At 37.7% G+C, this 26,957-nt stretch overlaps 1 protein-coding gene across 4 annotated transcripts in view; it reads left to right on the forward strand.

Moving 5' to 3' along the window:
• Positions 1–26,957, forward strand: part of IMMP2L (inner mitochondrial membrane peptidase subunit 2) — a 525,164-nt gene that overhangs the window by 377,255 nt on the left and 120,952 nt on the right. For all 4 annotated transcript variants that reach the window (XM_068401508.1, XM_068401509.1, XM_068401510.1 and 1 more), the window contains one exon: positions 24,722–24,824. In XM_068401508.1, the coding sequence (XP_068257609.1) occupies positions 24,722–24,824 (103 nt within the window). The remainder of the gene's footprint in view (positions 1–24,721; positions 24,825–26,957) is intronic.

Here is a 26,957-nt window from a genome sequence, read left to right on the forward strand (position 1 = left end):
AAACAACCAACAAGCGGATCAAGCTGCTAAAGTGTTCCAAATAGATTTGGACTGGGAACATAAAGGTGAACTATTTTTAGCTCGGTGGGCTCATGACACTTCAGGTCATCAAGGGAGAGATGCAACATACAGATGGGCTCGTGACCGAGGGGTGGACTTAACCATGGACTCTATTGCACAGGTTATCCATGATTGTGAAACATGCGCCTCAATTAAGCAAGCCAAACGGTTAAAACCTTTGTGGTATGGGGGGCAGTGGTTGAAATATAAATATGGGGAGGCCTGGCAAATTGACTATATCACACTCCCTCAAACCCGCCAGGGTAAACGCTATGTGCTTACCATGGTGGAGGCGACCACCGGATGGTTGGAAACATACTCTGTGCCCCATGCCACTGCCCGGAACACTATTCTGGGCCTCAAAAAGCAAATCTTGTGGCGACATGGCACGCCAGAGAGAATTGAGTCGGACAATGGGACTCATTTCAAAAACAGTCTCATAGACAACTGGGCCAAAGAGCATGGCATTGAATGGGTATATCACATCCCCTATCATGCACCAGCCTCTGGGAAAATTGAACGGTATAATGGACTGTTAAAAACTACCCTGAAAGCAATGGGGGGTGGAACCTTTAAAAACTGGGATAAGCATCTGGCACAAGCTACCTGGTTAGTTAACACCAGGGGATCTATCAATCGAGCTGGCCCTGCTCAGTCAGACCTTCTACATACAGTAGAAGGAGATAAAGTCCCTGTGGTGCATGAAAGGAATCTATTGGGAAAAACTGTCTGGATTCTTCCTGTAACGGACAAAGGTAAACCCATTTGTGGGATTGCTTTTGCTCAGGGACCTGAATGTACTTGGTGGGTGATGTTGCAAGATGGTGAAGTCCGATGTGTCCCTGAAGGTGATCTGATTCTGGGTGAGACTACTTAATTCTGAACTGTATGTTGTTGCTGCATAAGTGTCTTTCAGGTTAAGACAGTGGTGATGAGACCGGAGCTAGCTTCATCAAGTGGCGTCCAGTAACCTCCTCGAGTCTGACATCTTTAACCTGCAACCCGTGGGCACGAACCATGACAAAAGAGAGACTGCTAGCCAGAGAGACTGCTGAGAGACTGCTAGCCAGATGGAAACCCACAATCCTGAACCAAATGAACTTAATGAACTTTTTGTATAGAGATGAATCATAAACTAGTGATATGTGTATATATATTTGAAAATGAAAAGGTAGTGGTGATCTGAGTATGACGTGAATGGTATGGAATAAGGGGTGAAATGTCCTGGTTTGGCCCAAACCAGGCCAATTAGTCTTGGAGAAACCAAGGTCACTGCTAAATTCCTCACTGCTTATGAGTGAAGAGCCAAAGGGGGCTCGCACCTGCAGGGAGAGCAGACAGGGGAGGTGACCCAAGATTGACCAACGAGGTATTCCATCCCATACATGTCATTCTCACTTTCCTATTTATCACTAACCCACTGCCTCCTGGAGGTGGGGCCCAGGAGGGAGGGGCCCTCCTGCCTCCCACTGATTGGTACCAGCTTTGCCAGTTTCCAGTTAAAAGCCTGCAGGTGTGATGGCAGGGAGCTACTGCCTTTTCCCCTCTGCCTGTGCTGGGGGGAGGTACTGCCTTTTCCCCTCTGCCCGTGCTGGGGGGAGCAACTCTGCCTGAGGAGGATTTCCAAGCTCTTGATCTTGGTTTTGTACATATTTGTATATATTTGGTTATTTCTATTATTATTGTTATTATATTCTTTTTCATTATTATAGTTTATTAAAACTGTTTTAACTTTCCAACCCATAAGTCTCTCTCCCTTTTCCCTTTCCCTTTCCCTTGGGGGGGGGAGAGGGTTAACAGAGAGCATCTGCCACCTGGTTAATAGCCAGCCCAGCTTTAAACCGTGACAGTAAATCAGAAAGTTTGATGTAATAGTTCCCATGGCAACAATAACTGTGCCATGTTGCACATTTCTAATAAGGTGTCAGTCCTTTAAAAGCACGTAATGTACTAAAAAAGTATTCAATATGTAATGTACGAGAAGAAGGAGCTATGTGGTCTGTAACTTTGAATTTCTTTATTTTGATGTATTTAAATCCTTAAGTATTTTTTAAGCATTTTTCTTAAGGTTGAGAAAACACTATCTTGTTTACTTTTTATATCCCATATCCCATGACCATTAGTGCCTTTGAGATAAGACAATAATCTGAAGAATGTTTTAGGCTTATTCAGGTTTTGGTAGCTGATAAGACTTTTGATAAGAGTACATCTCATGGTAGTGGTTTTTTGAGGAGAAAAAAATATCTGAAAATATTTTCTGAACAGATAGTAGTCCAGATTTAAACCTATAAAGTCAGGAGGAATATGAACCAGTGATTTAGAAATTAGAAGATTCTCTATTCTGAGCCATCCAGCTTTGCAAGGAAGTTTTATTATTGTACAAGATTTAAGCCCTTTGTGGTAAAGATACTGTCTTCATATTTGTACATTGCTGAGCATGTATGGACAATACTGAAAATAAATATGATATCTAGTTGAGCAAGTGTCTTGTTTATATTCTTGGTATTTCTTCACTTTATCTTTTTACCTTTTTCTGTTGTTTCTTTCTTATAACCCCTTGATTAATAATATGCGTCAAACAGGCATAAAAATGTAAAGCAGATATAAGAGGTGGTGGAATATGAAAATCAGACTTTTCCTGAGGTTTTCTTACTGAAGATATATTAGCTATTAGTAATCAGACTAGTCAAATATTTTTCTGATGTTTTTTTAGTGAAGTATTATCTGTGCAGAAAACACACAAGGACTAATGAGAAATTCTTCTTTAGCTCTGCCACTCCTGTTTCTAGCAGGTTAGTAGGTCCTGAAGAACCCTTTTCTGGACTTCCAAAAGTGTAGAGGAAACACTGTTGTTTGCTAGATATTTGATAAGAGAGAAAAACTTCTCACTGAATTCCATATTGTTGAGCTCCAAGTTTGTTCATAAAGAGATAGCTATAATAACACCGTGGTTCGTAGGAATGCACCTATTGAGACTCCTGTAGCAGCGGTATACAGCAGAGCAGAGTTTTCTTGTTTGCTTGCTGGCTTGTAAGGAATGGAGATAAATAGTTCCCAAATGCTTCCTGGTTGTTATGAAGCAAACTATTTTCCTGTTCTTTTAATTCTATATTTTTTTGAAAGCTAAAGCAATGTATAGTCTTCATTCTATATGTTGTATCTCGTGCATGGGGACTGAATACTTTTATGTGATCCATCTTCAAAACCTACAGCAGACAGACTCGCAGATTGAGTGTTGAGTTTCATAACTGCCATAAATGCTTTACATAGAAATATGAGACTGAAGTGATTTGTTGTATTAAGAAAACTTGATCTCATGGAAATCTACAGAAAACTAAGAATTATAATTGTACCTTGTGTATCATCTAAATATCAACTGAATACAAATGTTCTGTACATCGGAACATTATGTACTTATTAATTCCTATTACTGATCAGTCTATAAAATATCATGTGTCTTAAAATTAATCTAGAGCTAAAAAGTTCACTCTGAAGTATTTGGTTTTCTTTGCTGCTGTCTGTCTTAGGTTTTTGTACTTCCTTTTTTTAATGTGCTATAGTAGTGGTAATAAATGCTAATGCTAATGTTATGGACCCATAACATTATATAGCATAAGCTATATAGCATAAGCTGTACTGGTATCTTATGCTATAAATTACTCATTCCAGACTTTTAATAGTGTTCTGATGATTTTTTTCTCTGTGTTCAAAAGCTGCCATCCATTTCCTTGCACTTTAAGTCTATTTATGATATGTGTATCATGCATTGTGTATGTATTGTTTCCTAATAGTCTCTGATCACCCAAATAGCAAGCAAGTCTGAAGTTGTACCTTCCTGGCCGAAAAAAACCCCCCATTTTCCTAATATCTTCAGCCTCAAAAATCTAATGCTCTTGCCAATTTAATGGATTATCACCTGCCTTTTAGCTGTTGGTGCCCTCTACTAATGTCCTCTCAGAGCCACTATATTTATCTGCAAAGTTGTCATTCTAGAGAAGCAGATATGCACAGGAGAGAGCTGTGTTGGCAGAGGAATTTGCAGATAAAGAATATACTTTCATGTGTTTTTCACAAAGCAAATCTTTGCAACCCAGTGTATGGAATGCTGCGTCTCTGAGGTATGGAGGAATCTTTTGGTGGCTGTTGTGAGTAAATGACATCCTATGCAGAGAGAAGAGATGACATGGAGCTTAACAGTATGGCTCTACAGAAGGGCTATCATAGCAAAACAGTGCTCAAGGTTTTGTGGTGCATTCGATCTGAATGGGCGCTAAGAATTTATTGAACTGACTCCACTCAATCCTTATTAGGTGCACGCTGTATTTAAAAGTATTTCTTAGGGTTGTTGAGCCTAAAAGCAATTGCAGAACAGGTCTAACATTTATTAGCCTTTCCCTTAAGGAAGTATAAAGGAAGGGGGGAAGTGTATGAAAGGAAGTATAAAGGCCTGGAGGAAAATAAAAGGCGGGGCGGGGGGGGAGGACTAAAGCATTCCTGAAAAGTAACGAAAGTCTGAAATAGAAATGACTGGTTTTATTTCCAGGCTTCCCAATAGCTGTTTTTAAGCTGTTATTGGTATAACTGGAAAGTCCTTTTGCACTAGCAGTGCAAAAGGCTTGTGTAGAAATCCTACTTTCTTCTTCCTCCTCAGTAGCTCCTCTGTTAGATATTTTTGTTGTTGCTAATACTTGGCTTTTTCTCAGTACAGCAAGTGCTGTAGTATTTCCACAGTGATCTAGCAGGTAGCTTTTTAGGTATGAGGATTATTTCAGACATACCAGCTGTATTGCTGCTTATTGCTTTCTACTGACTTTCCATGGTGAGGCGCTTGCTGCAACTCATCAGGTGGGAAGCTGAAGAATGAACTAGGTACGCACTGCAGGAGAAAAGCACATAACATGCTTTTATGTCTTAGGATTTTCCCAGAAGGAGATAGCAAAGTATGATTGTCCCTGTCCTGAAATAGATATTAACTAATTCATTGAATAGGAGGAAGAGCTGGCAATTACCTGGCGGCAACTCTGTTTCACTTTCCTATGTAACACTTCCCTATTTGCTCTCTCTCAAAGGCCACTGCAATATAATAGAGCTCTAAAGCTGTCGTCTGAAAACTCACATGTGCATTTTTCTGCTTTGAATAAAATGTTTACAGGGGTTTTTGAGCTGTCACGTGTCTGTCAGATTATTTCTCTTTCTCCTGTAAAGATTCTCTGCTGTGACAGAGAGAATGACTCGCTGGGGATTATACAGTGCCACTTCCTTGCATAGCTAAGCATGAGGAATTAATTACAGTCTTAATGCTCAGGAGAAGTGACAGATTATGACTGATGTGTCAGTTGTGCTGGAGCAGCTCATCTGAAAGAAAAGCAGGGAAGGTTGGCTCCTTTGGCTGCCCTTGCACTGTTGGGGAGTGGAGGTATGTGCTTTTTAAATGGCAGCTGGGATAGGAGTCTCCCCATCCCAGCCCTACCCTTCTGCAACATATGCAGACCCTTGATTGCTCCTCTGGTATATGTCAGTACTTTGTCCTTAATGCAGACACATTCCTGGTGACCGTAATGCATCTCTGGGCAATGAAGAGGAGGGCAATGGCCAACATCCAACATAGAAGCTCTTGCTGCTGCTACTTGTGTCTGACTCAGTGTTTGTGGCACCAAACCCTCATTATTATTCTCCTACCTCCGGTTCTGTTGTGATGTACCTTCATTCTAGTTTTGATTTTGATTGTTTTTCTTTTCTTCTGTGGTTTGTAAATAAGAATTTGGAGTTTTGTGTCTGTCTCAAGTTATTATGATTAGAAGTATTTTCTGTGGCTTCCTGTCACTGCACTCTCACTTCTTAAGAACCTTTTCTTTCCAGAAATACCAGCATGCTGGGATTCTCCATTGTTATACAAAAATATCTCTATTTTTTCCTACTCTTATATTGCGAGATTATGTAAAGCAAAATCAGAAATACTTCTTGTGTAGCACTTTGTGGCTCAAAAAAGAGATACAAAATTTCCCCTACCTGCCAAGTATTTCTTAATGATACAAGACTCAATAAAGTGTTCCTGCTAACATACAAGACAATGACTAGACACAGGATTAGGTTCTCTCTTGGTATTTAAAATGGTCAAGGAATTATTCTGAAGGCTTTTTCAAGAATTAATATTGAATGAACATTTTCTTGGTTCAGTAACATTAAATGGAAAAACATACTTGGGGAGAAGGAGAATGGGAGAAACACACCAGTTTGCTGAGACATCAATTGACTCAATGCTGTGAGGTCACCAAATGCTGTGGGAGTGTTAATGAGGACAATGCCCTTTCCTTTTGTAGGTGATTCAGATTATTTCTTTGAGGTTTTTTGGTTTGAAATTTTTACTGCTTTGCAGGACTTTCCTGTTAACAAAGCAATATGAAATTCCAGTGTTGTGAGAAAAAAAGAAGCTATTATTAATGTCTACTCCTAAGAGCAAAGATCAGCTTTCTAAATCTTTTTAGGCTCCATGAAGCACTTCTTTACTATTGTCCAATACTGGACTGTGTGTAATTGAGCTCTTTCAGAAAAAATGTTTGAAGATGGGTGCATGTGGCAAAGAGTAGGCTGCTCTGAAAAGTATTAGACTATTCCTAAATGAAACATTTCTGTTTATTAGGTTTCCACTGTTGATCTAAATTGTAATACCAAAGCTGGAAAGCTAACAAAATATTCAGCAAATATAGGTCTGTCTTAACAGTCTAGGAATATAAAACCCCTAAAGGAACTGTCAATTCTTGCTTTTTGAGACATGATTTTAAAGATGGACATAGAGAGAGGTTAAAGAGAAAAAAATGCTGATGGAGCAGTTGCCTGGCATTGGCAACTGAAGACACAATAAATCTTCAGTTTGCAGAGGCTGAGGGGAGAAAGCTTTACAAAATTGTGAAGGCAGTGCATGAGCTGAATTGTTCACCAAATCCCACAATGTAGAAGCTGGGGGCACTTCACAAGACTGGTGGGAGATTGGTCTAAGACAAAAGAAAGTACTTTACACAGCCGATAGTGAACTTCTGGAATTTGTTGCCCCAGGAGACACTGGAAGCAGACAGTATTAGCAGGTTCAAAAATGGGTTAGACAAATTCATGGTTAACAGATCAATAAATGGATACTGAAACAAGTAGACAATGATGTATGGTCAAACATCTCTGATATAGTAAATCTCAATGCTCATAGAGAACAACCAGGCTAACATGCTTTTCCTGTGTGCTATCTGCTTTTGCAGTTGTTTGGAGACACACTATAGGGCTACATGGTCTGCTGCTCAGACCCAGGCATTTCTTATACTCTTCATAAAAGATTAATGATGAGTATGCTTTTTGGACATGTTATCTTAAACACCAAGAAATATTAGTATCTAAGTTTAGATATGAATCTAATATCATGCATGATGCTTACTTCAAATTATAATTGTTTATAATTTCAGTAATAATAATTCTTTGTAGAAACCTCCTAGAAAATGTCTCCTTTTAAGAGTAACAATACTCGCCTATTTGTTTCATTTATACTTATCACTTTTTTTTCCCCTTAAAGTAATCATACAGTTGCAGTAAGGGACAGAAATCACCAGTCACTCTGGCTGATTACTCACTTGCTGAGTGCTTTACAGGATTGTAGTGCAAGACAGAAATTTTCTTCACTAGAAGGAAATATTAGAAAAATTATCCAGCACATAGATTGCTCAAGGTGGGTATGCTATCCCTCTGAATAAACATGTGTGTGTTCAGATGTTCATGCACACACCTGTATTTAAGGTATAATGCCTTGAAATATGAAAAAGATTACTTTCTCTCTAATTTTTCTGTTTCAGCTAAGGTTAAAAATAGGAGGAAGAACCTGAATCTTGCATTAATGTTTAGACAGTTGGCTAGAAATTAAAAACAGCTGTTGTGTGCTATGATCTCTACATTCTTTGCTTGTACTGTCAGGCATGAAGGCACCAACATCATTCATTTAATGAGTTTAATTAGAATTGTGATGAAAACATGGAATTAGGCACCTGTGACTTCAGTTATAAAAAAGTGCTTAGAGATACCTCTTTTTAAAATTTGGAAACTAAAATTACTGGTATTATTTCAGTCTTTTTATTCAGTAATTTGTCTACTACTAGAAATTATTTCAGGGGTCACTTTGGAGCAGTATGTATCGGACACAAATAAATTGAGAGACTTTCATTTCAAGCAAAACTCCTCCTCTTTTATCCACCTTGCCTTGCTTGAACTTTTGAACAGAATGTCTTGAATAGAGACACTTTGAGTTCAACTTGAATAATTCTTGAGTACATGAATTCTTCAATGCTTCAATTTGTGGAAGGTCATAGGTTTTTATTCTAGACCAAAATTACCTGGGATGTGACAGATGGATGTGAGAACCTAGGCACCATCAGGTGTCCATAGGGACACAGGGATCCGTGTCAGGTAGTGTGGTGAGCTGAAGACAGGATGCATGTAGCCAGTGAATGAGAATTAAGTGCGTTGCTTTATAATATTTAGTCCAGCAACAATTACACATTATCAGCACATGTTTATTATGGACAAGCAGTAGCCCATTCCTGGTTACTTAAATTTTCTTGTAACACGCAGTTTGGGATTTTTTTTTATTAAATTCAGTTAATGTAGTTATGATGGAGAAGATGCTAAATGCTCTTCATATTTTATAAAAGTAATCTGTAACTTTCACTGGATGTTTCCCAATAAAAATGAAATCTCTCTCCAGTCACATGATTTTATAGGGCTGGTCAGGAAAAAAAATAACTGAAATATTTTACAAACCAAAATCCAATTTTTGAAAAGTGTTCCATGATAAAGGCTCCTTAAAATGACATGTTTTTTCTCTTGAAAGTTTGTTTTAAAATTATCTAAATGCTGCTTCAGAGAAGTCTGTATTACAACTGTTTTATTATATTTTGGTTTTATTTGCATATTGATTGGCACTACTTTCACCATGTTTAAGGCATTTTAGTAGTAGTCATTTATACTATGTTACACACTGATAATGCTGAAAAAAATTCACACCTGGAAATTTATTTTTAAAAATTTTTTGGCAATTGTGGATTGTGTTATAGGTCACTTTAGATTTCCATGAATATAAATTTTATATATATAATATAAAATTTAAAATAAGGTTGATGTATAGACCAAAGCTGAATTTCATTGTATCTATACAATAGATGAGAAACTTCAAAGGATAAAGAGTCTTGCAAAACTGTAACTTGAAAGTTCAGTCTGAAAGAGCATCACCACTTCAAAAGTAGGTATCTTCTGCAGTCTGATCTACATATATGTGCTCGTATCTTTTAACAGAAGCCATATGAAACCTGTTGTTTTTTTATATTTTTGGAGCAAGTTTTTCAGGTTAAAATCTAAAGCCAAACCAAGCTTTTATGACAACAACTATTGTTGCAGGAGACAAAGATTGAAAAAAAAAAAAAAAAAAAAATAACCTGCTTCTTTCTTGCATTTAGTCTATTTCTGAAATTTCAGGAAAGCTTGTGATGAATGTGATGTGAAATTTCATATTGTTCTTAGTTTCCATTATATTTTCCAAATTATGACCACTGTCACATTACATTTATAAAGTCTGCTCTGACTGTGTAACGCTTTTTCCTTGAGTTTACATCAGTCACTTCAGATTTTTTCTCAGCAGAAAGTATCATTCTGATTTCTAACACATCTTCATTACTATTAAATAAGTTTTCTTAAATATTTGAAATGAAATATTTGAGACTTTTAAAATTCATGATCATAACTTGTATAATAAAAATAATTTATTTAATAATACAGAGTTAATATTTTTTATGGTTTACTGCAAGCTTCTCAATCATCTTTTTGATAGTAGTGTCCTTTAAAAAGGAAAATGCACTTTTAAAGGAAAAGCAATAAAAGGCACCTTTTCATATTTTTTTCCTAACAGAAACATTAATAGAAAACATGTAAAGTTTCAGGCTTCCATTGTGCAGACAATAACAACTTTGCCCTTTTCATAAATAAAAAAAAAAATCTTGAAAGCCCTTATTAAGGTTCCACATTTTGTATATGCTGCCTAAAGCAGATAAGGAAATTTTAATACCTTTAATTAGTGCTAAGCAATAAAGGTAAAACAATTAGCTTCTGTGTGAGGTGTGTGGGTGAGGAATTATTACTTACAGTTGGAGCTAGGCAGAGATATTGCCAGACTTTTAGCAGTCACAGGTCTACAAGAATCTGATTTTAACTGAGACAGCTATTCACAATGCTGATCTTCTTACAAGGTTCCAAAAAAACAAATGGGGTATTGTTCTTTGTGATGTGTTAAAACTTCTTTTATCAGTTGCAAATGCCATTCTGATGTGAGAAACTCTGCAGAATCTCTCTTCACTATTTGTTAAAGAAGCTCTACAGAGTCATGGATATTACTTTTTCTCAGACCTGCGTAAGTTGTTCTAGAGTCTTTGCAGAGTAGATAACTTAATATTTTGAAAGGCCCTTTTACATCAGCAACCAAGTATGTTGTCAGTCTTGCCAGGACTGATTAGACTCTGCTGAATGTTACTCTCTCTATAAATGGTGCTTCAACAATACTTCTGTATATATAGCACAGTGCCCTATTTCAGGCTCCACGGGCTCAGTACAATTTAGACCATCTGAATCTCAGGTAAATGCAGACTCGTTGCCATCAGTCCCACTTCTGTCCCAGACAACGGTCTGGTACTCCAGCAGTTCCTTGGTGCTTTATTATAACCAGCTACACATGGACAGAAGTGCCAGGTAGTTTAGCAAACAGCACCCAGACACCAAATTAGATGCCATCAAGAGCACAACTAACATCTTGTAAAGTCTGAGTGGGGTTTGACTCCCACTCTTTCTTATTGCTGGCGAATGCCATAATCACCAAGCTCTAAGCATGTTCATGGTGACTTTGTGCCTTGTCATTCCTCCAGGATGTGAGTAGAGGGTTGAAAGGGCTGGTTGAAACTTAATTGGAAGAGATTCAGAAGGACAACAGGCAACAAAGAGTGACTGGTTCTAGTCCAGTTGTTAGCACATCCTTCCTAGGAGGAGAAAAGGTCTGATTTATGATCACCCAGAAGGATTTGTCTGTTTTTTAATGCTGTAATATCATATTATAAAGTGGATACCTACATCAGAAGTCTGGAATGACACCTCTATGTAAGCAAGTCTTTTTCTCCTTGACTGCATAGTTTTCCCTGGCTGCAAACTGATCTGGCCTCAACAGTTGGGCTTGATATTTCTCTTAATCCTCTGCCTATGCCTAGTATTTGGGATTCAACCAGCCTTAAGCTGAGGAGGATCCAGAAATCAGAATACAGAAGCTTTAACCTCTAACCCGGTAACCTCTAGTAGTGATGAAGAGGCACTGCTGCTGTGACCACCTCTATCACCACTTTTTTAAAAAAAAAAAAAAAAAAAAGAGTGCGCTATTCTCCACTCAGTAATTCCTCAGAAGAGGAATAGGTCAACGGGGTTGTCCATGGCAGTAGATGCCATGATTTTCCTCTCTGGGATACAAAGAATTTTCATACTTTTTTCTCTCCTCCCATCCTTCTCCTCTCACATTTACACAGACAGAGCACGTTTGTTGGAAGTCTGGCATGGCCAGCGACCTCCACCGTGAGGCTGAGAAAACACACAGGATAGGTAACCAAAAGTCAGGCTACAGCCTCTCCCTGGCAATTTCTGTGGCAGAAGAAATGGCAGAAGAACTGCTAAGTGAGGGGAGTTGGGTGAGAAAAAAAAAAAAGTGGGGTCAAGCAAGAAGAGCTTTACAGAGACCTTTATATAATAGTTGCAGATTCTGCAGGCTGGAGACTATCTGCTGAGACAACTATTAAGTTGCACAACTTTTAGTCTTGAAAAAAGTTGGACCATCTCTTTTCTTAAGTTGGCATGGGCATTACAGAGAGGAAAATTTCTACATGTTCCTGAAAGAGGGGAAAAAGGAAAGTATTGCTGCAGTATGTCATTAAGACCAAACTATTAAGTATGCATCAGGTGAAATCTTGGTCTTGTTAACAGTACTCTCAATCTTAACTGTTCACTTCAAAACAATTGCATTCAGTTCCTTCAAACATGTCTAAAGCTAAAATTTCACCCAGCTATTTCCCCAGTTGATTCAATATTAATAAAAAGAGGATGTGGGGTGCAAGAATTAATCTTTTTGATAGTACCTTTTTGGTCTCTATTTATCCTCTTATTCTTACAGGTACAAAATTTCCAATTTGACAATGATGGTTGGGTGATTTTACTTAGATGATCTAGAATAATTAGCAAGTTTTTACCTTGGTAAAATCATGAAGCTAATGATAATGAATCTAACAAATGATTGGTATCTAATATATGATGTAATATGATATTGTTAATAGCTGTTAATGATATTAGCAAAAACCTGTCATGTTAATTATCAACATAATTTAGTAATATGAGAAGGTAATGAAATTATACACTCATTTGGTTGATGTGACTTATATCGAAAGAGGCAATCTGAATAATTTTCATAATCTTAACTTGAAAGGGCACAATGTTGGCAGTTGGAATCAGACAGATTAACAAGTGAAAGACAATAGTAGAGAAAAATTAGATGTATGCTTTCTTTTTGATGAATCAATAAGCTGGTTAGCCATTTAAATGAAGTGGATGCAAGAGATGACATGTTGCTCTTTTTTTTCAACACAAAATTACTGTTTTCTCTTTGCTTTAATTTATCCTGAAAATAATTATGGTTCTTCTGATTAAGAGAATGTGCTGAGCAAAAGAATGAAGTAGTATCAGTGTCTCAAGTGGAAGTGATAGATTTGTGTAGAAGTGTGTAGGAATATTTATATTCACATATATATGGTATATGTAGTTTTCTTCAGATAGCATCGAATGTTGAAGAAATTGCAAAATACATATTGATATAAAATTTAAAATTTTCTAATAGTTGTTTTAAATAAAAATACTCTCAATACAGTTAGAGGCAGTAATGCAAGTTATATATGGACCTTGAAAGGAATATGGTCCTTGAAGAGGTATTCTACAGTATGACCTCAGCAGTATTTTGCTAAAGGTTTAATCAATTTGGGGGAAAAAAAAAAAAAAAAGACAGACCAGATTCTGAATTTATCTGTGTGATTTCAAATACAGATTAGCAGAAATCATCCTTAGTTTCATTAAAAAATCATCAAAATTACATTTTCCTAAAAGGGTTTCCTAAAAGAGCTACCATGGAAAGGATCATAAAATGAGAATGCTATTAGTGCTAGAACAGATGAAACACAGGCAGGGAAAAGAAAGTGGCACAGTATGTGAAGGGAATAGCGTAGAACACCAAAGAATGAAACCACACACAGATATTACAGGAAAAAGGGATAAGTCATCTGTGGGAAGGAAGCTACTGTTAGTTGATCATTCTTAGCAGCAGGAGCAAAATGAGTTCTGCTTTGCAGGGACAAGCAATATTAAATGCTTGAGGTAGCCACATGCCTCCTGACTATGTAAGTAAAACTCTCAGGAACAGAGGGAAATTCCTGTGCTGCTGTTAAGTGCATGGTGATCTTTTTACATGCAGTGGTCTTTTATGTAGTTTCTGAAGGAAGATAGGATGAGTTGGAAAAAATACAGAAAGACAATGTTAGGCTGGAACTGGAAATCATAAGAAGTGACTGCAAATGAATACAAAGAAATTTATCCAAGGAGAAATCATTTCCTTAAAATCTGGATCTCCTGGTGTTGCTGGTTGATACTGCTGCTGCAGCTCTACTGTTCACAAGACCTAGAAAATAACTTCTGGTAGCTGTAGCTTTTTAAACCCAACTTACAGAGTGCTTGCCAGCACCTATGTAAAAATCCTCTGTGATATGGATATATACATATGGGTAAAAGTATCAAAAGAGGGGAAAAACCTAGGCCCTAGGTATGCAACATGTCTTTAAAGCATAGAGTAGAATATGTAAGGAACATAAAATACAATCTACAAATGTTATCACCTCATATAATTATTGTCAAATATTAAATGAAATTATAACTTTGGGAAGAACTCTTAGTGAATTGCAGAAATCATGAAAAACCTATCCAGAAAGAGATATGTGAAGAAGGGCACTGAGATAAAGGGTATATTGTATCATGTACATTGATAATATAGAGCAACAGCAGCTCCATAGCTGCTTACTATTATGTAATGTTAAGACAGTTAGAGGCAATGATTCCTCCTTTTTGCAGTCTAAGTCTTTGGTATGTTTTTGTCAAATGTATCTGGATTCAGAGGTATGATTACCATTCTCTGCTGGGAAACTGATCTGCCAAGGATACCTTGCTCATAGCAATGATCCCATAAATTCTGTGATTCTCATAAGCAATGATCTCTCATCTTTTCTCTCTTATGATTATTTCTAGTCTCTTCTCTGTTACAGCGCCCTGTCTGGTACAAAATGGGGTGTTATCAAGCAAACTTCAGGCTTGAAATGAGGCTAATATCTCTGGTGGATGAGCTGGCTTGTTCTTTGTCCTTTCAATCATTTTATCATTTTAGATAAATATTCACAATAGTATATTTATTTCATTAGATTGCTGGAATAAGTGGAAGAAATTTTGTAGGAAGGCCTTTAACATTGTTGGCATATTTTAATTTACATATTTAGGAGTAACAAAAGAACGGTTATTTTACAAAAGAAAAAGTCTGTTACAGAAAGACTTGAGGGCAAAATCTGACAAAACTCTGTAATGAAATGGAAGGCTTGGTAGGCAATGTTGTATATTAATCTGTATTATTTGCAGTACTTTCATCCAAATACGGTAACAGCAATGCTGCCATATACTGAGAAATGAAACAAGTGTAAATAATATGTTGTTTGGACTTGATTAACCGTAAATAGTGTTGACTTAAAAATATTGTTATATGAACTATCAACTATATTGTATAAAAGTTTTTCTAATTTTTTGTTTCTATAGCTAGTTGGTATTCAGTCATGTTTAATCTATTTGTTATAGTTTAACTGGGTGGTAGTTTTGTGTGCCTTAAGAAAAGTGAGATGACCAAACTAGTGTTCATAATAATCAGACAGATTTTAATGGTAGTGAAGGACTGCATTGAGGAAGAATATATGGGGTCAAGGGTCAGAAGTTAAAGCGATATGACTTAAGAAACCTGACTTTATTTTGATGTATGTGATGTGGGTCGTGTATTTTTATATATCTATTTAACTGTATAAATTAGTAAAAAAAAAAAATAGGTCAGAATAAAGCTTGCAGAGAATAAGTGGTTCATCAGGTCATGTGTAAAACTAAAAAGTTATTAATATACAAGTGGACGTACAGAATACATTTTCATATTTTCCTAACTTTGCCTTTTGGTGGGGGGAGATAAGTCTTTGCCAAGACAAATTTATTATGCTAAACTTTGAAGAGTAGCTTGTGTACCTGTTTGTAATGTGACACTAAAAATAATTTCTCCCTATCACTGACATGTGTGCACCAAAGTTATCTTCATTCCCATTTTTATAAAAGCAGAGTGCTTTTTGGATGGCAGTGTTTTAGAACACTTAACTTAGGCTTATATGTTTACTCAGGTGAAGTTCTTTTCATTTAGTCATATGTCTGTGAAACCAGCAATATGTGCTAATTATAATACATAATAAAAATATCAAATATTTTGTAATGCAAGTATCATTTATAAAGCACATCTTGACATAAAAATGATGAAAATTTTAAATTAACTTAACAGTACATGCTTAAGATAGTAGTGAATTATTCAATAATCAGTGCATGAATTACTGCCTGAAAGTCTGAGGGTTGTACTTATCCATATTTGAAACTGGGTCATCACATTGGTATCTTCTGGTCTTAGAATTAATATTCCCAGTTCTCATTGCTCTGCCAATGTAGTAAAAAGAAAGCCCTAGTGAAAATGAGATCTAGGTTCTATTAACCCATATAAAGTACAGCTGCATTAGTAATACAAAATTTTGCACGACCACATTTCTTCTGGTTTCAAAATGTTATGCTGCAGTTGGCTGCATTGCATTGTCCTGCAAAATAGTGATAAATTGTGTTTGTATACAAACCTAACATCAGTGTGGTGTAGCCATCTGGTAGAAATATAGTTTGAAAGCTGTCTGATGCAATTCATGATGCATGCATTTGAAAATTTAACTAACTTTCACACAGCAGGTAATTGACAAAAAGTGTAAATATCAGTATCTGATTAGACTGCTTCTTAATTTAAGTTGAAATCTAGTAACTTTCCTGAACACTGTATGTTTTAAAAGTTATTAACTGCTATTTTGAAGAAGCTGGTGAAGCAAGTAATGGGCAAATATTTTGCTTAGAATGACATGCTTTGTGAGAAATTATCTAAATAATACAACAGAGCTACAAACATCTCCCGTACTTTTCATATCAGATTTCTACTTATTCTTAGCACCGCTGAGTCATAGGAACCTGCCCTGGTGCATCACTTTGGTAGGAATGCTTTAGCTGGGAAAAAGATACCATTTGCAGTTCAGCACCATGCTTGCTTTAACTGCTTAGCTTATTTATTACAAAAGGTTGTGTTTTTATCATATTTCTGTTCTGAATGACAAAACCAATTAATTAGTCTTAATTTTTCCTGAAACTTCAAAATCTTTCATTGCAAAAGGTGAAACCTACAGGATTTAGACACTTAAAAATTTGCTCAAGCATAGGCAAAGGCAACCTCTGCCTCCTTAATGGCTGCTCCTAATCTTGTTTCAGATGCTGTTATTTCTGTCATTCTGGCATGTCTTCTTTTGGGGGTTCCCTTCTCAATACATCAGAACTGGCAATTCTCCAGGAGCAGTTTCCCAAGCATGGGGTCTCCTCCAGCACTTTCCCAGTTCTCAGCTTGGATGCACATTTTAAAGTCAGGCCTCTCAATAACTGACTGAGCTGCAGCTTTTAAGGAAAACGCATTTCATCTCTGAGGAAAAACTTTGTATCTGCACACAACTGGAGAATATTCCCTAACCTATTGACATACTCTCGTGCATAGACTGGTGATCTGGATTTAAGAAAAAAAAAATATTTAGTTGCTTCACATACATAACCCTGTCTTCTAAAGGTAGCTGATTTAAATAGCAGCTTGTGGTCAAAGGAATAGAGTATATGTAAGGGAAGGGTTAAAGTAAGAAGACACAGATGGCTGTATGTGCGCATTGGAAGAGAAAAAGGAGATTTCTTAGGGGCTGGATGGTGTTTAGAGTCATGTGAAAGATTCCCTGCAGTGATACTAATACAATTTACATGATATATTACAATAAGGTTCATGTCTTGGGATCTGGCTGTCATCTGAAATTGAATATCTTACTATTTTTCCATTCTGTGAATTTGATGAAGATGGATGTATGTGAAAAACTTCCATGCACAGCAGTTTATGCTGTTTGGAAAAAGTTACTTTGAAGTATGATATAGACTACCTATTTTACAAAAGGATTTGTATTTGTTTATCATCTCCTGTGCAAACAGAGGAAATGATCTGCAGTGTCTGTTCCCGGATGACACCCAAAGGTATGCAGATTGCTGAGACCTTCTGATTTCTCAAGGTCGAATCAAACTGAAGGCAATCATTCCTCATCCAACTTAGCTGAGCCAGGATGCTTGCTTTGGCACTGGTACCACATCCTAAAAAAGCAGATTTTTTTCTTGCTTGTGGGCAGGTGGTTAGAATACCATATAGAGCTCGTATTTGACTGTCAGGATTGAAATTATTTCTCAGCCAAGGACAGATATAAGTACATCTGTTAACTATTAAATCATGGAGAAAAACCTTTGCAAAGCTTCAAAATGTACCTCAGATGTAAGAAAAAAAAAAATCAGAATTCCAGACCAATTTCTGTAAAAATGACTACAAAGATAAATGTAATTCCATTATATTCCGATCAAGAAAATTACTGCAACTTCCATAGACTCTGTTCTTAAGCCAGTGAGAGTTTAACTCCAGTTTGAGCAACAGTAGCATAGGTGGTTATTACTAACCTATCAAAGACTTCAGTAAAACCTGAAGTATTTTTTTGCACATGTCAGTGTGGTTTTTAACAGATGCTTGAATACTATGTGTATTTTAATGTCTTTGGCGGTGCTATTCCTAAAGCAAATGTTTAAAATGGGAAGGCTATGAGATGTGAAACAGTCTTTATTTATTTTTATTTCAAAGATAGTAGATTTCGGTAAAAGACTACTCTTTATTAGTAGAGGCTTTCTGAAATTTAAAAGATTGTTCAGTAATTATAACTCATGCTAATGAACTGGATATGAAATTAACAAACAGTGAGTTGATTATTACTTACACCTGTTGTCCTCCGAAGAATTCATTCAGACATCTTCTAAATTTAATTAAATACTTCATGTGTGAGAGCTAACAAAGAGGTCAAGATTACAGGCAAAGTCAGAGAAATGAGGCTAAGAATACTCAACTAAGAAAGTAAAATAGGTTTTTACATTACTTTCAAAATATACAGTACATTATTGCCTGCATTTCTTTGGTAGCAAAGGCCTCTCATGCAGAGTTGATGTAAAATTCCTGATGAGCTAATTGTGCTTTTAATTGATATTTGGCTTGAGGATTTTAGGTTTTGTTGTTGAAGAGTGCTAGAAGCATTCCAAAGTTATTTTTCACTTCATATTGTATTAATTTTTCACATAAATATTGATCATTATACTTATATAATTGTTATTTATTTACATGGTCCTGAATCTGAAAAGTGAATGCCAGTTGCCTGCAAAGATATCCTTAAGAAAAAGGGTTGAGTCAATGCTTGTTCTCAGAATGCTGTTGTACAGTTCGTGTTAGTGATTTGCCCTTATAGGATTGCACAAAAAGATGGGTAATAGTTTTCTTTCAGCATGTCTAGCTAAACTGGTTAGCTAGTGAAATGAATGAATGGTAGTTTGTACATTTAGAGCAAGAGCCATATTGCCAATGTAACACACACAGGGTCACCTTGCAATTTAGGCCAGTGATTAAAGTGTTTAATTTCTGCAAGATTCATGTGAGAGAGGGGCAATGTTACTAACCGACTAATATTGATTATGAAACAATTTGTGCTCTCTTCATAGGAGAGGGAACTACAAGTTTGGGGTTTTGTGTTCTTAAAAGAAATAAACATAGTCTTTGCAACAGTAATTAAAACTAACCTACCGAATATGGCTTTCTGAAGCCTTGTTTGCTTGCATGCATGGTTTATTGATCTGTTGTGGAGTAATTCAACAATGAAATTATCTTGAAAATTAGAAACAATATTAAGTAATGGATGATCCAATTTACTGTAACATGAGCTTATTGCCGCAGTTTGTTACTAATTCATGCGGTGAAAACCTGAAGTAAAACTTTGTTTTCAAATTTCACCTGCATTCCACAGGACAGTTTTTGCAGAAGGATTGCTAAAGTGGATGCAAAGTCCCTAGGTAACTACCCTATGCAAATATTACACTAACATTTTGAAGGAATTGTCTTAGAAAAATAGATTTTCTTGCCTCTCTTTTGTTCACAGGTATACAGATACTTATTGTTTACAATATAGCTTGATTTTTTTTCTATCGGACCTAAATCACCTAAGAGGTGAAGGTTGAGGGCAGCCTTGGTTGTAGCGACCATGAGATGGTAGAGTTCAGGATCTCATGTGGCAGGAACAGAATAGCTAGCAGAATCACAACCCTGGACTTCAGGAGGGCCAACTTTGGCCTTTTCAAGCAATTGCTAGGGGAAATCCCATGGGACAGGGTACTAGAAGGTAAGGGGGCCCAAGATAGTTGGTTAGCGTTCAAGGACTGCTTCTTCCGAGCTCAAGATCAGAGCATCCCAACAGGTAGGAAGTCAAGGAAGGGTACCAGGAGACCTGCATGGTTGAACAGGGAACTGCTGGGCAAACTCAAGTGGAAGAAGAAGGTGTACAGATCGTGGAAGGAGGGGCTGGCCACTTGGGAGGAATATAAGTCTGTTGTCAGAGGATGTAGGGAGGCAACTAGGAAAGCTGAGGCCTCCTTGGAATTAAACCTTGCAAGAGAGGTCAAGGACAACAGAAAGGGCTTCTTCAAATACATTGCAGGTAAAGCCAACACTAGAGGCAATGTAGGCCCACTGATGAATGAGGTGGGGGTCCTGGAGACAGAGGATAAAAAGAAGGCGGAGTTACTGAATGCCTTCTTTGCCTCTGTCTATACTGTTGGAGGCTGTCCTGAGGAGCCCTGGACCCCTGCGGCCTCAGAAGTCGTCAGGATAGAGGAGGAATCTGTCTTGGTTGATGAGGGCTGGGTCAGGGACCAATTAAGCAACCTGGACGTCCATAAATCCATGGGCCCTGATGGGATGCACCCGCGGGTGCTGAGGGAGCTGGCGGAAGTCATTGCTAGGCCACTCTCCATCATCTTTGCTAAGTCGTGGGCAACGGGAGAGGTGCCTGAGGACTGGAGGAAAGCGAATGTCACTCCAGTCTTCAAAAAGGGCAGGAAGGAGGACCCGGGTAACTATAGACCGGTCAGCCTCACCTCCATCCCTGGAAAGGTGATGGAGCAACTTGTTCTTGGTGCTGTCTCTAGGCACATCAAGGATAGGGGGATCATTAGGGGCACTCAGCATGGCTTCACCAATGGGAAGTCTTGCTCAACCAACTTGATAGCCTTTTATGAGGATGTTACCCAGTGGATAGATGATGGTAAAGCTGTGGATGTGGTCTATCTTGATTTCAGTAAAGCGTTTGACACGGTCTCCCACAGCATCCTCGAAGCTAAACTGAGGAAGTGTGGTCTGGATGATCGGGTAGTGAGGTGGATTGTGAACTGGCTGAAGGAAAGAAGCCAGAGAGTAGTGGTCAGCGGGACAGAGTCCAGTTGGAGGTCTGTGTCTAGCGGAGTTCCGCAAGGGTCGGTTCTGGGACCAGTTCTATTCAATATATTCATTAATGACTTGGATGAGGGAATAGAGTGCGCTGTCAGCAAGTTCGCTGATGACACAAAACTGGGAGGAGTGGCTGAGATGCCGGAAGGCTGCGCAGCCATTCAGAGAGACCTGGACAGGCTGGAGAGTTGGGCGGGGAGAAATTTAACGAAATATAACAAGGGCAAGTGTAGAGTCCTGCATCTGGGCAAGAACAACCCCATGTACCAGTACAAGTTGGGGACAGAGCTGTTGGAGAGCAGCGTAGGGGAAAGGGACCTGGGGGTCCTAGTGGACAACAGGATGACCATGAGCCAGCAGTGTGCCCTTGTGGCCAAGAAGGCCAATGGCATCCTGGGGTGTATTAGAAGGGGTGTGGTCAGCAGGTCGAGAGAGGTTCTCCTCCCCCTCTACTCTGCCCTGGTGAGGCCGCATCTGGAATATTGTGTCCAGTTCTGGGCCCCTCAGTTCAAGAAGGAAAGGGAACTGCTAGAGAGAGTCCAGCGCAGAGCCACGAAGATGATTAAGGGAGTGGAACATCTCCCTTATGAGGAGAGGCTGAGTGAGCTGGGTCTCTTTAGCTTAGAGAAGAGGAGACTGAGGGGTGACCTCATTAATGTTTATAAATATGTAAAGGGCAAGTGTCAAGAGGATGGAGCCAGGCTCTTCTCAGTGACATCCCTTGACAGGACAAGGGGCAATGGGTGCAAGCTGGAGCACAGGAGGTTCCACTTAAATTTGAGGAAAAACTTCTTTACGGTGAGGGTGACTGAACACTGGAACAGGCTGCCCAGAGAGGTTGTGGAGTCTCCTTCTCTGGAGACATTCAAAACCCGCCTGGACGCGTTCCTGTGTGATATGGTCTAGGCAATCCTGCCCCGGCAGGGGGATTGGACTAGATGATCTTTCGAGGTCCCGTCCAATCCCTAACATTCTGTGATTCTGTGATTCTGTGTAAATGTGGGAAAAATCTGATGATTTATATACCCCATACATGAAATGGCAGAAGGTTTTACATTTGTCTGCTGAGCTTACAGAGGCATTTATCCATGCAGTATCAGTCCTGTCTAGTAAAGTAGATAATTAGAACTGCTGCTTCTGTTTCTTTTCCATTTCTTTTTGTCTCCCCTATTCCCTTAATACATTTATTAACATCATCAATTTTAATTCTATTTCCTCTAAGTCAAAACTTCTTGTGTACAATCATCTGCTTTTTTTCAGTATGAGAATTTGTACATAATTCTTCTTTAATCACTGTAAGAGACCCCTTTTTTGCATAATTGTAGCAAATTTTTCTGGTTTATGATGGTTATTTCAAGACTAGAAAAGAAATATGTGTTTTCCTATGTTGTAGAAATGAAGAGCCAGTGATAATTACTACACTCTGTAATCTTTTTTTTTTTTTTGCTTTAGGCCTTAAAGAACACACTATACACCTGTGTTAGGCCTTTCTGTTTTCACAGGGTCTCTGCAAACCTCTGCAAAACCTATCCATGCAGACCAAACCCTTTCTATTTTTGTTTCCAAGTACTTCTTGCAAAAGCTTTTTTTTTTCCTTTGTGTTCCTTCCTATTAGTGATTTCCTAATCATAATAAAGGAGGAGATTATTTAGAGGTAGGAGATTGTGTCTGGTCTGAGATGAAGTCACTGACTGGCATTTGCCATATTATTTTCCTGACATTTATGAGGTAAACGTGTCAGGAGAATTAACTTCCAAAACCTTTAACCCTTCTGAGTGAAATTGTCTTGCGCATGAAGTCTGTAAAGGTACAAAATTTTATGACAATCTACTCTTCTATATTCAGGAAGATCAATGGAAGAGAAAATTAAATATTTTTTTGCACTATTGTTTGCCTTTATCACTGATGGAAGATATTAACTTAATAATTTTAAGAGTATCTAATCAGACAGAACAGAATTAATGGCCAACTTCTCTGAACCTTACATATCTTACATATCTTACAACATGTTTCTAGTAAAATATAGTCTCATGTGGTACTTTATAAAAGAAATTATCAGTGAGACAAAGGCTTATGGTATCTTAAAACATAAATAATTTTATTGTCCAGACTGTATGCCATAGTTCTTAAAAAAAACAAACAAACAAAAAAACCCAAAAAAACAGAGGAATTGCATACTAATAAATTGCTCTTTTAGCATAATTAAATTATTACAAAACTACTCTGTGTTTAAGAAGTCATATAGTTACCAACTCAGGACAGTTTTGCATTCTTGTTTTGAATGGTTTAGGAACTCAGTCTAGAATACTGTGTAATATGAAACGGTTCTAAAGAAAGATGAAAATCAGAGTCTTTTTTTTTCTGCAAATAGGCCATTATTTTTTTCAGCTTCCAATGAAAGCACAGGTAGAACTTCCATTACAATATAGTTCTAGCACCCTCATTCTTTCAGCTGCCTCTGAAGCTGTTTGAAAAAGCACTGGCTGGATTTTGTGACTTGCAAAGTAAATAATAATTATTTTTATTTGACTAATAAAGTAAAATAAAACTAATAACATGCACTTTTGAAGATTCCTTATTCATCTAATATTTCATGGTCTCCAGGTTACTAATTAGCTTGCCCTTCTAGCATCCTCATGCCCAAACCCTCCCCAAGCCAAACAAACCTCACCAAAAATGGTTTTCCCATTTTGACTTGTGAACATCCCTGATCAGTGCTGTTGCACAGTTCTGCTGAATCTCCTGGTGAAGGTGATTTTCTCTCTTCAGCTGATTTTCTTTAGTTTTAGAGTATGCTCCTCCTGCTTTGGGGGCATGTATTCCATACAGTGAAAAGTGATGAGCTGCTGGAGGCAACAAGATAGATCAAAAGTCTGTTTCTCTCTATGGACAGACTTGGTTATCGAAAACAAAAGTATCACTATCTGTAGTCCCATCTGTAAATGCTTCATCATGGGAATAATTCAGTGTGCATGATAAAATCACCTCCCTGCATGAATGATTGCGGAATAACAGATCGCATCTGAAAGAAAGAAAAAGTGTATGGTAGAAGGCAGACTGGAATTGTGAAAATGACAGCTACTCAGGAACTAAATACAGGAATTTTGCACCCTCTGAACTTCAGCTTTAGGACTCAGCTGTAGTTTGCCATTTTTGTGATGTCAGGGCATGCTGAGGCACTGCTTCGGTATTAATTTCCGTGGATAATGGCTTGAATAATCAATGTCACTTTTTTTGCAGCACTTGGCCTTTTCTTAGAAGTTTGCTTTAAGTTTATCCTGTTTAGCTTGTTGCAGCTGAAGACATCCTACCCCCAGGACAGAAGCATTAGAGGAATCCGAGCTCTGAATCTGAGGCCAGTTCAGATATGCCAGACTATTTTCGATGAGTACCTAACATTACCCCAGAAGAAAAGCATTCTCAATGCAATATCTTTATGTGACTGCACCATGTGTCCACTGGCATTTACCTGAGATAAAATCTGATGGTTCAAAGAATTGTTACTACAGAGATGGAAATAAAAATCCCTTAATTACATTTAGTTGAAAAGTCTCTTGTTCCCTGTTGTGATGTGATTTCTGCCAAAACAACGTAGTAGACAGGCCCTGATAGTGCAACTAGCTCATACAAAATTGTTATGTATTTTCACTTCAGTAGCACTCTTGAAGTCTAAAGGACTTAAGCACAGGTTTTTCCAAGCAACTGTTGGATGGTATACAAGGTCAAATTCCAAAACAACAAATACGTGAATTTTCCTAACAAAACAATGTAAATTTATCTTTTTAACTGATTAGCCATTTTTGAAATTCTTTTTAGAACCATTGGATATAAAAAGAAGTATGTGAAAGTTCCACATGGGCATATTTGGGTGGAAGGTGATCACCACGGACACAGCTTTGACAGCAATACTTTTGGCCCGGTAAGTCAATTCTCTGTATATCATTTACACTTTGCGACTCAAAAGCAATGCACGTCTCCTGGGTCATTTGTGCAACACAGCAAGTATGAATTGATTGTGATTGTATTATTATTATTTTTGTGAGATTAATTAGACTTTATAAAATACCTTGGTCAGTGGAGATTGAGTTTTCTCTTAACTATTATAAAAAGAATGAAGACTCCTTATAATTCCCCCACACGGAAGAAGTGGTAGAGATTTTAAATTTGGAGGGATGTACTGGAGGAGTAGCCAGAGAGCGAGCCAGCTCCCTGTAGCTGACAGATGCTCCCTGAGGACATGTTGCCAGCTGATGTAATTTGGAATGGTTCCCTCCCCGGAGCTCTGTCTTGCTTTAGAGCCAGTGCTGGGATAAAGAATTAGGAAAGCGTAACTGTGCTTAGTAAGTGTTAACTGTTAAATTGGTCTGTGGACGACAGTAGGGATATTTCAAAACTTTCCCAAAAATAAATATTTAAATTTTCTTTATATAGGCCATTTCTTATTGAATAATGACAAAATGTAACCTGAAACATCTCTTTCTTGACTGGTAAAAGTGTGCATCTGTTCATCAGGAAGACAGTAGATGTTTTCTCTGCATTCCAGTTTGGTTTTGGTTTTGGTTTTGTTACACTTTGTGTGGATTCCTGTCCTCCTTTTAACTTAATCTAGCATACAGGAAATAGTTGCATAAGCTGCGCATCCTGCTGTGGAAATACAAATTCTTTTTGCCCTATTCCATATGCAGTTTTTTGACATGTGTCTTTAAGAGAGAATACTATTCTAATATTATAAAAATCCCACTGGTTGTCACAGGGAAGTTGTCAAGGCCAGATTTTTGCACCCTTGTGTGTTTCATACCTATTTCATAGAGAAGTCACCCCACTGACTCTAATTGAATTAACGACAGCAAGGACCTTATGAGTTTGTCTGGCTTCTGGAAGTTTAGCCAATTATTAACTTGAAATAATTTGTTCTCAGGAAAAAAATGCAAAAAGTGCCTACTGTCTGGTTTGGAGTATGTGTTGCCATTGCCTCTCTTTTGCTTTTCCTCACTTTTTTTGTGCTTGTATTTCATGCTATTTTTAATTATTATTTTCCTGCTACTATCTTCTAAGATTCCTAACATCTAGTTTTAGAGGTACTTTCCAGCAGGGTTTAATTCAGTCTATCCTGTGCAAGTATCCCTTTCATCCCTTAGCGGGCTTTTCCTTTTCTGTCTCTTTCTCTGTTCCCTAGATAAATCTTAGTCATAAAGCCACTAATCTTCTTTTCACTTATGCATATATTGCCAATGTAGACTCAGAGCATAAGGGAACTTTAGCAGTTGGGCATCAATTTCAGATTTACAGTAGCTCACACAGAAATTAATACAAGGTAAAATCCTTAAGGTAAGCATTATGCAGCTTTCGTACAAGGTAGCATGTTGGGGTAAATCTAAATACCCTCGATTTTTCACTCAGTTCACTGATGTTTATAAATATTAGAAAATTGCTTTCCCTAGGCTTTCACCTCACATTAGTCATCAGCTGCTAGCTAACATCCCGTCGTATGTGACTTTTCTTACAGAAGTGGCACCTTTCGAGACCTAGTAAGATAGTTTTTGACAGTGAATTCTTTAGCTTCTGCAAGAAGAATGACCTTTGTATTGTGTTGATGAATACATTGTGGACAGGTCAAGTGTAAATAGGTGTTTTCCTCTGAAGTTAGTTAGAGTAGCAACCGTTGAATACAGGCAGAAGGGGGCAGAAGAGATCACAGGGCTGGAAACTAGCTTGAGAATAATAAAATATTGAAAATTTTCATCTGCAGAAGAAAATGGAAAGTGTATTTAAAGGACACGCTGGACTCCAGGTTCCTTTCCATCCTACACATGTTAGATTTTAGGTTACTGGGATGCTTTCTGCTCCTCTGTCTGCTGTACTCTTGAGAACACTTGCACAAGTGAATTAAAATATTAAAATCACTCTCTCCAAACAATTCAGAAGGTATGTTCTTCTTAACTTAAACACTTTTTCTCTCATGAGACTGCAGCAGTCATAACGAAGGGACTGTACAAAGGTAAGCCATGAACCCATTTTTCTCATTTTGTTAGAATATAGGTCACTTAAGAGA

Source organism: Nyctibius grandis, chromosome 5, assembly GCF_013368605.1.
Source record: "Nyctibius grandis isolate bNycGra1 chromosome 5, bNycGra1.pri, whole genome shotgun sequence".
Lineage (NCBI taxonomy): Eukaryota > Metazoa > Chordata > Aves > Nyctibiiformes > Nyctibiidae > Nyctibius > Nyctibius grandis.